The sequence below is a fragment of the Perognathus longimembris genome, chromosome 24, assembly GCF_023159225.1.
Source record: "Perognathus longimembris pacificus isolate PPM17 chromosome 24, ASM2315922v1, whole genome shotgun sequence".
NCBI classification, from domain to species: Eukaryota; Metazoa; Chordata; class Mammalia; order Rodentia; family Heteromyidae; genus Perognathus; species Perognathus longimembris.
Genome location: NC_063184.1, coordinates 28602923 through 28615346, shown reverse-complemented (window position 1 = coordinate 28615346; position 12424 = coordinate 28602923). Strand labels below are relative to the sequence as shown.

The window sequence follows — 12424 nt, the reverse complement described above, 5'->3', positions numbered from 1 at the left end:
CCGGAGGGTTACAACTCCTACAGCTCCTAGGCCAAACAGCTTCTTAATTACCTAGCTCAGAGCCTGAACATCTCAAACCAATGGCTTTGAAGTTGCCACCGGGAGGGAGTACATGAAAACAGTCAACAGGCAGCCCCAGGTTCTGGTGTGTGTGCCTGACCTATGACCACCGTCCCAAGACATGCTCTGACCCAACCACTAGTGGATCCCTTTGGGTATACAGTTCAGTCACTTTACAAAGCCTGGCTATTTTTGGGGGGTGGGGTGGGGTAGGGGTCGGGGACACGGTTTGGCTCTAATCTCATAACACAGGGAACAGGGAAGGCTTCCCCCCCCCCCCCCCCCAGGGCACATGGCTTAAGGAACTCTGGGCGGATAAATTCAATCCTGTGAAATAATAATATTTATCCACATGCAAGCGAGAGATTTCAATACCACCACCCCCCCGGTGTTGGAGCCCCGGGGGGCGGCGGGGGGGGGGCGGGTTGATGGATCCCCGGGCTCCCTGTGGACCCGCTGGGCTGGGGCGGGTGTGTGGAATGGGAACCTATGGGGAGGAGATCAACGAGCCGGTCACGTCCCCACGGTCCCCGCGTGGTGTGTCCTGTGTCCGGGCCAGAGGGGAGCACCGGAGGGGGATCGAGGGGGGGGGGATCGAAGGAGTGGGAGGGGGGACCCCGAGTCACCCCGATCCCCGGGTGCCGAGAGCGGGGAGGGGCGAAAGCCCCGGGAGGTGGTGGAGGAGCCGCGGCCCGAAATTCTAGACGAGGGCGCCTGGAAGGAAGAGGAGGGGCGAGCGCGTGGGGCCGAGGAAGGGAGGGAGGGAGGAAGGCGGGCGGGGAGAGCGGGGGCGCGGGCTGCCGGCGGCTCGTGCGTGTGCGCCCGGGCTGCGCTCCGCTCCGGGTCCCCTCCGCTCCCTCCGCTCCCTCCGCTCCGCGCGCGGGACATGCCCGGCGCCCCGCGCGCCCCGGCGCACGGCTGAGCCGCTCCCGGCCGGGCGGGGAGAGGCCGCTCCGTCTCCCGGCGCCGCCCCGCGCGCGCCCCTGCACCTGGCCGCCGCCGCCTCCCGCCGGAGCCCGGCCGGGGCCTCGCGCGCCCGCCTCGCCCGCCTCGCCTCGCCCGCCTCGCCTCGCCTCGCCTCGCCCGCCGACATGGGGCTGCAGCCCCTGGAGTTCAGCGACTGCTACCTCGACAGCCCGTGGTTCCGGGAGAGGATCCGCGCCCACGAAGCGGAGCTCGAGAGGACCAACAAGTTCATCAAGGAGCTCCTCAAGGACGGCAAGAACCTCATCGCCGCCACCAAGAGTAAGCCGGGCTCGGGCCGGGCCGGGCCGGGCCGGGGTGGGGTGGGGTGGGGGACCCGAGTCCCGAGCCCGGAGATCCCATGGGCCCTTCCGTCCCTCGCTCGGTCCTCCCGGGCCAGGGGCCGATGTCCTGTCCTGCGCCCCCCCCACGCCCCCCGTGCCCCCCCTGGGTGCTGCGATCCCTGCGGGATGTGGGTGGGTGGGTGGGGGGGGGTCTGATCGCGCCCCTCCCTCCCCCCCCAAGCCGTCCCCGGGCCGCCGGCAGCACGGCCCTCTGGGGTTGACCCGGATTATCTGGGACCGTCCTCTCCGAAGGGCTCTTATCCACTCATCGGATTCCTGGCTGGGTGTCCTCTGCGCCGTCCCCTTCCCTTCCCTTCCCTTCCCTTCCCTTCCCTTCCCTTCCCTTCCCCGGCCGTCCAGTCCGTCCCCGGGTCCCTGGTCCGTGCCAAACCAGAAAGTCCACCTCACCTGGCTTTGTGCTGCCTGCTACACATTCCTTCCCACCTCCCGTGTGCGCCCCGGGACGGGGGTGGGGTGGGGGCCGAGATTGGGGCGTGGAGGGGTCAGGGTGCTCGGCCCCAGCTTCCCGCCTCCCCTTCCCCGTGGGTTGTCCCATCTGTCTCCCGAAAGATCCCCAAGGAAACAGGAGGAGTTGCGGAGTGTAGGGGGCAGCTAGCTTGTAAGGAGTCTGGTCTAAGAGAGGTGCTCCCCCCCTTCCCCCGGGGGCGGGGGGGCAGTCAGGTCCTGGAGAACCTGGAAACCTGACCCACTGCCCCAATGAGGCCCTCAGCTTCTGGCTGTTTAGAAAGACAGGGACTCAGAATCTCAAGATCAGGGTTCAAAGCCAGCCCAGGCAGGCAACTTTGGTGAGACTTTTATTTCCAGTTAAGCACCAAAACAACAACAACAACAAAAAAGCGGGAAATGGAGCTGTGGCTCCAGTAGTGGAGCACTAACTTTGATGTGGGGTGTGTGTGGGGGGAGATCAGGGACAATGTCCAGGGTGTGATTTCTAGACCTAGGACCAGTGTGCGCACACACACACACACACACACACACACACACTGGGACTGGGTCATATCCAGCCGTCCTGTCAGGCTTTTTAACTACTCAGTTGGCTATTTCCTCACTTGATAATTTATCTCTTATAGGCCCTACCTCCGCAAAAACACACATACACACACACACACACACAACACCCCACCCCCATCCTCACATTTTGCATTAAGAAGATTAAAACATGCTGAAGGTACTGCCTCATCTGTCCATCACAGAGCCTGGCCCAGTTAGTACTCATTTAATAGAGGAGCTGGAATGTATTTTAATAGGAAGATGTTAGTGAGCCACCCCTGTAATTTTGGAAGCAAGTCACTCAGCTTCTCTGGATACTCTCCAAGGTTCCTTTTTTGGTTCCATGGCCTCTGGTGGTGGTGGTGGTGTGTGTGTGTGTGGGGGGGGTTTTGCAAAACCAGGCTGGGGACCCGCTTTTTGTGGGCTTATTTGGTACGTGTGGTTCCAGACGCTTGGCGGGGAGCACACGTGTTGGCTAGCCTGCAGGGAGGGGGAGGAGGGTGCCTGTGGGGAAGTTGGGATCGGAGTGAACCTGAGGGTCTGTCTCCTGTGGCTCCTTGTTAACTAGTGTCACTCGGGGAGGGGACTGTCCCTAGCCACTGTGGCAGCTCCCTCTGGGCCTCAGAGGGATGTGGAGGGAGGCAGATAGCAAAGCCAGTTTGGCCCTTGGCAAGACAGCTATGTGTGGGACCGTGTATTCCCTGCTCTGTCAGCAGGAAGCATGCTTGTGTTCCAGTGCCTGGGGGGGTGGGGTCGGGAACAGCTGGGAGCCTTCCTCCTCAGAAGGCACACTTCCTGGAATTGGTGAATTGGTGTCTTCTTCCTTTTGATTCTTGTCCTTCATGGGAAGGACCGTCATTGGTATTCGTGCTTCAGGGAGCCATCAGAAATGATCCTGTTCCTTTTTCTCTTCCTTTTCTTTACATTATTTCCTATGACAAACAAAGCTGTAGTTCACTTTTTTTTTTTTAAATGGGAGGGCTTGCTACACCCTCCCTACCCCCCACCCCCCACTTGTTCTGTAGTCTTTACTTAGAGTTCTTGCAGAGATTGTGGAGATGTGGTAGACGTGCTGGGTACTGATGGGTCACGCCTGTCATCCCAGCTATTTGGGAAAGCCCAGATCTGGACATTGGTTTGAAACCAGCCAGTCCAGTGCGTACCAAATCAGTCCTGGGCATAGTTTATTTTTATTCCCTGCTAGGAAGTTGGTTGCTCCCACCCTCCCTCCCTCCCTCCCTCCCTCCCTCTCTCCCTCCCTCCCTCTTTCTTTCTCTTTCTCTCCATCTTTCCCTTCTGCGATATGGGGTTTTAAACTTAGGGCCTCACATTTACTAGTCCGGTGCTCTATTGATGAATCATATCTTTAACCCTATTTTTTTTTTTTTTTGCCAGTCCTGGGGCTTGGACTCAGGGCCTGAGCACTGTCCCTGGCTTCTTTTTGCTCAAGGCTAGCACTCTACCACTTGAGCCACAGCGCCACTTCCGGCTTTTTCCGTATATGTGCTGCTGAGGAATCGAACCCAGGGCTTTCATGTATACGAGGAGAGCGCTCTACCACTGGGCCATATTCCCAGCCCCCATAACCCTATTTTTCATTAGTTTTTTTTTTTTTAATAGGGTCTCACTTTCTCCCTTGGTGCACACCTGGAGTATTCTCTGCCTATTTCAGGCTTCCTGATGTTGTTGGAATGATAGATACCCACCACGGGCCCACTTTCCCTTCATTGGGTTGGAAACTCGTGGACCTGGTTTAGGACCAGGACCCTCCCAACCTCACCCTCCCATGTATCTTCTTAGAATAACAAGCATGAGACACTGTGTCCAGTTTCCTGTCATTCTTCTCTGGATCCACTTTTGTGGAGGCCTTAGTAAAGTTCGCAGCAATTAGAAATGGCTTGGTGAGGTCATTGAAAATCTTAGGTCAATGGTTCACTAATTGTTGATACTTTCTAGAACATCGGAGTCAGAGCTGTCAGGGAAAGACAGCGGGGGAGGAGGATCTGCAGAAAAGGTAACAATCAATTGAGTCCGAGTATTCATATTTCCAGATGTCTTCTACTTTATTTTGCAAAAATAGCCTTTTGTGTATTTTCAGGATTGTGTATTTAAGTGAGTTCTGTTTTTGATTGTCTTCTAGGATGCCTCCCCAGTGCACTAAATACTTGTTAGGCTTGTGTAATTTGGAGGTCTTGAAGTGTCTTGGAAATTGTCCATAATTATTTAAAGAAGTTGCAGGCCTATAGGACCTGAAGGCTTGCTGCTTAGTTCTATTACAGAGCAATCCACAAATAGAACCTCTTATTTTATTAATGTGACTAGTAACCAAAGCAGCAATCAGATAGAGGTCCCTTGCCTTTGAGTTTATTTTTGTGGTTGAATTCACTTTTTTTTTTCTTCTGGCTGTCCTGGGGCTTGAACTCTGGGCCTGGACTCTGTCCCTGAGCTTTTGCTCAAGGTTAGCACTCTACCACTTGAGCTACAGCACCACTTCTGGCCCAGCTGAATTCAAGAGTTCAAAAACACTTTGGAACACCCCTCTGCACTGTACTAAATGCTTGAAGAAAAGAAGGATATGCAAATAAATACGTTGAAAGATCCGCTGATAGGTAAGGGATCTGTCATTGCCAGGAACAAGGCTAGAGTGGAGAAAGTTTACTGGGAGTTTCGGAACTCGAGAGTTTTAAGTAAGGAAATTTTGTCAGGTTGGAAACAGGAAAGTCTGCAGTGTTGGGGAAGGAAAAGAGACCAGTGTGGTTGGAGTGGAGATGGCGTATCTGGGAGTAGACTGGGCCATATGGCAAAGGTCAGTTCCAGATGGGAGAGGGCCTAGAAGCCAGATTGGGAATGTGGACTCCATTCCTTGGAGAATCTGGTGGGTTGAAGCCTGACAGAATTGGAGGCAGTGGGGGGCTGTTTGTGTGTAGATCTTTGGGAGATAGCGGCCAAGGGTGGGAGTAGCTCCCCAGACAAGAGTATTGACTTCTGGGCTAGCCGTGGTGATCATTCACTCAGTTCAATGGGCTCTTTGTTCAAGTGACTTTTTAGTTCTTCCTCTGTTACTCCTTTCCTTTCCTAGAATAACCAGTGTCCTCTCCCCGTGCCATTTAAATGTCTGTAGCCTTTAGACTCGTGTCTGTGTGGCTGTAGGTGCTTGTGACTTGTACAAAAATATATGACATGTGGCAGGAACAGTAAGACATAAACACTTTCCTTGTAGATTGTACATTAGGCATGCTAGAGAAAATATGGAAAACGTTTTCTGCAAACACTTATTAAACAGTCCTGGCCATTGGTTAACCACTTACATTGTTTTATCAAATGCTTATTATTAGTAAACTTGATCAAGTACTCATTCGTAAGTTTGAGGGCCACTTGCAGTTGAGCTTTCTCTCATCCTGGGCTTGGAAGAAAGTCAGAAGCAACCTTGCTAGTACACATGCCAGATTCGGAGTAAGTTTTCCAGGCGTTGGGTTTAGTATTTTTTAGGCTTTGGTATACTCTTTGCTCCAAAGCAAGCGGTGTGGACCTTCTGTGGTTGGGTCATCCCTTGTGATGTCCTGGGGTTTCGCTTGGGAGCTTGGTTTACAGCACGGATGTAGGCTGGCGGCAGAGATTATTTTATGACCAAGCTTGAACAAGAAGGACGGAGCAGTCTAAAATTTTCAGGTGTCTTTGTCAGTGTCCATTGTCGGTGGCTTCCATTTAGAGCCCACCACCACAGAGCCCAGTGCTTCTGTCACCCACGGTGGGCATTCTGCCCCTTGAGCCATACCTCCACTTCCAGCTTTCTCGCGGTGAATTGTAGCTAAGAGTCACACAGTCTTCTCTGCCTGGGCTACCTTTGAACCACAGTCCTCAGATAATCAGCCACAGAGTCGTTAGGATTATAGGCGTGAGCCCCTGGCGCCTGGCTTCTGAGTTCTTCTTTGGGAGACTGAGGAGCAGAACAGACTTCTGGAGGAGACATGAGGTAGAGAAAATCTCGACCATTCGCTGGCAAATCAGAACTCAGTGGCATTTCAGAGAGATCTCTCCCAGAATTCATGTTGGATTCCTAGTGAAGCATAAGATTCCATTAAGGCTGTTGGAAAACTCGTGTCCTGTCTCCAGCGGAAGTCTTTTCCTGGCAGTGAGCAGCAGGCCTGGAATCTGGGGAACTAGTAAGGAAGAGTTGATGACCAGACAGCTCAGCTCAGCGTTCTGGGACGGCGACACACCAGTGACTTAAGATCACAGGGATTCTTTTTTTTAACAGTTGTGGGGCTTGAACTCAGGGTCTGGGCATTGTCCCCTGAGATCTTTTGCTCTGTCATTTTGAGCCACAGCACCACTTCCCCTTCTTTCAGTGGTGGATTGGAGGTAAGACAGTTTTACCCCAGCTGGCTTTGAACTGTGATCTTCAGATCTCAGCCTCCCGAGCAACTAGGATTGTAGGCGGGAGCCACCAGTGCCTGCTTCTCTTTCTCTTTCTCTACACATACAAAACTGAGAGGGGCAACTGTTATGGAAAATAGCACATAGCCTCCTTTGAGTCTCCCGTATGTGACGGTGCATAAGTAAACTGTTTATCTTTGAGCACAGTTAATATAAATACAGTGTCTGTGGTCTATAAGTTTGATGTTAGAAATAGCGGTATGAACACATTCTCTTAGGGGATTCAGTGTTGATTAGCTCTGCCTTTGACTTGCTACATCTTGTTTAAAGAAAACTTGTCTGTCAAATTGGCTTTATTTTAGCTTCCCCCCCCCCCCCCAGACCTGGGGCTTGAACCTGGGATGTGGGTATAGTCCCTGAGTTTTTGTGCTCAAGGCTAGTGCTCTACCACTTGAGTCATAGCTCTCTGCTTCCAACTTTTTTAGTAGTTAGTTGGAGACTATTCCTGTCTTGGCTGGCTTTGAACTGTCCTCCTCAGCTCTTAGTCTCCTGATTACTAGGATTGCATGCTTGAACCATCTATGCCTGCCTTCATTTCAGCTTTTATTGAGCATTTATCATTTGCTTTGTGCTAAACTCTGCTTAGGCATCAGAATAATAACTCAGTGGAGTGTGGTATCACTTGCCATATTTTATAAAATTGGAAACTGAATTTCGAGCGATTAGTAACTTGTCTGGATCACACAGTTTCTGGATTCCTAAGAGACTATAGAAATTTGTAGGTAATACTTCTGAGTTAGGATGTTTTGAACGTTTTACTAGATTCCTTTAAAATCAGACCTTAGAGATAAAATAGCCCATTATCGACTCAGCTGTTTTTGTTAAGATGTATATAATGTAAATAATTTTAATACTAGCTAGCTTTTATGAAGTATTTACGATTTGCTTTCGTTTATACTCAATGCACTGTAGGCATTTTATAGAATTAATTACTCAACGGAATGTGAGCCTAGTTCACGTTTTTCATAGGTCAGGAAACTTGAATTTAGAGCCACCAATAGCTTGTCTAGACCGTCCAGTTTTGTGAAGCTGGAATGTGAACTGAGGTTTGTCTGACTCCCAGGCCCTGAACCACATTGATAAGCTGTCTCTGGAAAAGGGCGTAGACTCTGATCTTGCTGGCCTTGTTATCGTGATAAGGCCTAGTGATCTGGGATGCATGTGCATTTGATGATTTAGTTAGAATATTCTTCCTAGCTCAGTCTAGTAATCATAATTTAAAATTTAAACTTGGGTATTCTCAAGATCATTCTTGCAACAAAAACTGTATCGTAAGTGTACACATTCAAGAGATTGTGTTGATCTAGGATCCATGACAAGGCACAGGCCTCCATTCAAAAAAAATATGATTGCTCCTTATACTTTATCTCTTATCTCCACACACCTTTTACTACTCCCCTTGTGCGTCTCTTCCTTCCTCCCCATTTCTCCTTCCATCCCCAAGTAAGATTTAATTTCCTAGCTTGATATTAGTACTTTTAAGTTTCAAAAGCTTGAGATGGGGCTGGGAGTATGGCCTAGTGGTAAGAGTGCTTGCCTCGTATACATGAAGCCCTGGGTTCGATTCCTCAGCACTACATATGTAGAAAACGGCCAGAAGTGGTGCTGTGGCTCAAGTGGCAGAGTGCTAGCCTTGAGCAAAAAGAAGCCAGGGACAATGCTTAGGCCCTGAGTCCAAGCCCCAGGACAGGCAAAAAAACAAACAAAAGCTTGAGATATTTTTATTTTAGAAATACAAAAAATATAAATACAAAAAGGTACGCAAGACCTGGCAAAGTGGTGTACCCCTGTCATCTCAGCCCAGGGAAAATTGAGGCAGGGGGTTTCCTATGGCTTTTGCTTTTCAATTTCAGGCAATTTCAGAATCTCATGAAAAAGTATCGGTGTGTTTGTGCTCCAGCTTACATGCTTCTCCCTGCTTTCTACCAAAAGCTGGGCGCTATCACAAGTCTAACGTTTACAACTTGTAGACATTTTACAGCAGGTCACGCCCCTAAGTAATGCATAGCATATTTTGCGTGCTTTTAGCCTTTGTATAATGGTTTCTCGTGATATGTCTTTCTCCTTCAAGGTTCTATTCGTGAATCCAGCTGTGTGAATGCATGTAAGTTTGTTTTGTTTAGTTCACCCTTTTCATGGTGAGTAGAAACTGTAAAGTGTAACTCATGGTCTACCATGCTTCTAATACCTTTGCTTTTTAAATTTGAGGTGGTGCTGAGGTTCAAACCCAGAGCCTTGTACGTGACCAGCTCTCACGCTTTTATTTTCATGGTGAACCCATAAATATATTTAGAGACTATATATGTGATGTCTTTACTGTAGTACATTCATTTATTGTAATGCTAGAGTTTGAACTCAGGACCTGTGTGCTTACTAGGCAGCTAACTTTACCACTAACACGATGCTCCTAAGCCTCTTGTGCTGCAGTTATTTTTCCAGGTAGAGTCTTTTGGTTTTGACTGGGACTGGCCTTGGACTAGAATCCTCCCTCTGCCTTCTGAGTGGCTGCAATTAGAGATGTGTGCTACCGTTTCTGGCTCTGTGGAGGTGAGGACAAACTCAGGACCCTATGCGTGTGAATGAAGCAAACGAACACTGAACTCCATTTTTGGATCTAAGTTTTCTTTTTGATATTCTGTGTTCCCAGCTTGGCCTTCTCTTCTGCATGAGTCAGTGTACACTCAGGACTATAAGAAATCAGTGGTGGGAGTCAGCAGCCACACAATCTTTATAGGCCTTTTTGCTTCAGGGGCATTCGGCTCTAGTGTTAGCACCTAAGGAGAAAAGGGATGCTTGTGTTCATAGTGTCCGTGATTGTTGAGCAGGTGGGATCAGACGGAGGGGTGTTTAGGCAAGGTGTCTGGTGTCTGGTGGTCAGCCAGGTGAGAACAGGAACCCAGGGCCCATTGTACAGCCATATCCCCCAGGCAGGGTTTTACTTAGTCTTGCAAAGGAGCCATTTTGTGTTGAGGAAGCCTGGACAACAGCCTTCCCCTTTAAACAAACACACATCACATGTATAGAGAACCTTGGCCTCTACACTATCAGCGAAGGCAGCTCTTTAAACCCTGAGATGTCTGATAATCTCCCTGTGCAATGTCAATTACCACAACTAGGCGGGGCTTCCTGGTTCAACTCGAATTCCCACTTCCTTTCTTCTCAGGAAGATGTCAGTCCTATGCCACTTAATATTTCATCAGGGCGTGTGATTTCACGTCACCTGTGGACTTGCCCTCGCACAGACGCGGCTGCCTTCTGATGCTAAGGCTGTGCTAAGGCTGTGGCTGGAGGAACTGGATTTGGCCACTGCAGTGTCACCTCAGGTCTGAATACACGACGTGTAATGGTTTCTCAACAATCGAGTGCTTTTATCTCTCACTATGAAGTTGACTTCATGGCTTATTAGCTGTTTGCCTTGGGCAAGTTACTTATGCCCTCAGTGTCTGAAGTTTCTTTATTAGCCTGTCCATTAGTCAAATGGACATGGTTGGTCACCTCTCCCCCTCCTATGTTAGTCAGAACTCCTGGGCTCAACGGATCCTCCAGTCTGTTATTTCTTGAGTAGGTGGGACTATAGGTATGCACCTTTGAGCCCTCTTCTGCCTGGTACTATTTGTTAAGAATTAAAGGTCTAATTGCTTGGGTATTGTAGGTACTTGCCATCATCATTGTGTGTGTGTGTGTGTGTGTGTGTGTGTGTGTGTTGGTATTGAGACTTGAACTCAAGGTCTCCAGCTTGTTCTCCTTCCCCACAGCTGGAGTTCTACCACTCCCGCGATACCTTCAGTCCAACATTTTGTTGGACATTTCCATGCCGGTTGGCTTAAATCTGAGGTCCTCTGGGTGTCAAGCCTCCTGAGTAACTAACTGAGGGTTGCGTACAGGCTAGAACCACAGGTGCTGGCCTTTATTTCTGAAGTAATTAGAAAAGTCTCTGAACCATAGAGCTTGGGCTACGCTAAGCTAATTGCTGGGGGATTAACTATGAAAAGAGACCTGTGTGCCCATGCAGAAATTAGTTCCAGTGAGACATGTGACGAACATGTGACATGCGACCAACATGCAACAGACATGTGACCAACACGTGATGGGCATGCAACTGCAACAGACACGTGACGGACAGGTGACTGACATGCGATGGACGTGTGACCGACCTGCAATGGATGTGCGACTGGCATGGGACAGACATGTGACCGACATGCGACAGACATAAAATGGACATGTGACCGGTGTGCAATGAAAATGTGACTGACGTGACATACATGCAGTGGACGTGCGACTGACACGCATCAGACATGTGACCAACACATGATAAACATACAACGGACACGCGACAGACATGCGATGGACATGTGATGAACATGCAACGGACATGTGACGGACATGTGACTGATATGTCACGGACATGTGACCAACTTGTGACGGACATGCTGACGGACGGATTCCCAGTCCAACGAATTCCCAGTCCCAACTTGCATTCTTCATTTGACTGAATGGCTAATACTCTTGGGTCCCTCATTTGAATAAAGGGGAGTGTCTTGAGCCCCTCATTTGAATAAAGGGCAGTGTCATGACTGGTGCAAAAGAAAAAGAAAACCTATACAGAGACGTATGCATTATGCCCAAACATGGTGACTGAAGTATGGTATCCACAGGGGAGGAGTATACAAGGTGTAACTCCTTTGCACAACTAACTTACAGCTTAAGAAAATGTAGAACAGGAAGCTGAAACATGTTTTGAAGGAGGGAGTTGTGACTCAAGGAAAGGGCAGATGAATGGAGATAAAAAAAAGAGGGATGAATTCAGTCATTGTCGCCAGTGACTACGTGTCAGCATGGAATCTTTCAAAGGTAGCCAGTTGAATGAGTAGGGATAGAGGTATGGTGGAAGGGATAACATTGATCGAGACACATCATATTTATTAATTGATATTTTGAATTGGAACCACCTTGTACAACTGCCTAAATAAAAAAAATAAAACAATGCTATGCGAATACTGGTTATACTGTGTTGCTTATGGAATAACAACTCGGAAAAATAAAACCTCTACATGATTAAAAAAAGTAATTGCTATAGTGAGGAACCTTTTGTTTTCTTTCATAACTAAGTTTAAACTAGTTTAGGGCATAATACATAGAAAACTCTTTCTTAAGCATGCGTCTGTTGGTTGTGGTGGTGCACGTCTATAATCCTAGCTACTCCAGAGGCTGAGGTTGGGAGGATCCCAACCTGAGGCTAGACTGAATCAAAAAGTTTGTAAGACTACCTGAGCAGAGTAGTCTGTACCTTTCATCCCCCGCTATGGGGGAGGGGTAAATAGGAGTGTCAGTCGTGCTGGACTGAGCAAAAAGCAAGACCCTATTCATAAAGAAAAGAAACTGAAGGTCACGACTCAGATGCTACAGAATACCTAACCAGTGGGTGAAAAGCCCTGAGTTCAAAATCCAGCATCGTCAAGAAAACAGAATAGGGAGTGCCAGTCACTCAGTGTCTGCAGGAAGCAGGTGTGGAAGGCTAGGATTTAGAGCGCATCTGGACGTTTTTCCCAGTCACAGGATCGTAGTAGTTACTTAGTCTGGCCTTTGACTCTTGCGCTCAGGGATCTGCT

The 12424-nt window shown here is 49.2% G+C and overlaps 1 protein-coding gene and 1 long non-coding RNA gene across 3 annotated transcripts in view; one reads left to right on the top strand and one right to left on the bottom strand.

Annotated features, from left to right (window-relative positions):
• Positions 1-1098: 1098 nt before the first annotated feature.
• Positions 1099-12424, top strand: part of Arhgap10 (Rho GTPase activating protein 10) — a 172884-nt gene continuing 161558 nt past the window's right edge. For both annotated transcript variants that reach the window (XM_048333755.1, XM_048333754.1), the window contains exon 1: positions 1099-1305. In XM_048333755.1, the coding sequence (XP_048189712.1) occupies positions 1152-1305 (154 nt within the window). In that variant the 5' untranslated portion in view covers positions 1099-1151. The remainder of the gene's footprint in view (positions 1306-12424) is intronic.
• On the bottom strand, positions 4845-10754 carry LOC125341676. The gene is made up of 3 exons (XR_007209043.1): positions 10597-10754; positions 7858-7867; positions 4845-4857 (listed from the first exon to the last, which is right to left on the bottom strand). It is a non-coding gene; the product is annotated as an uncharacterized LOC125341676 (long non-coding RNA).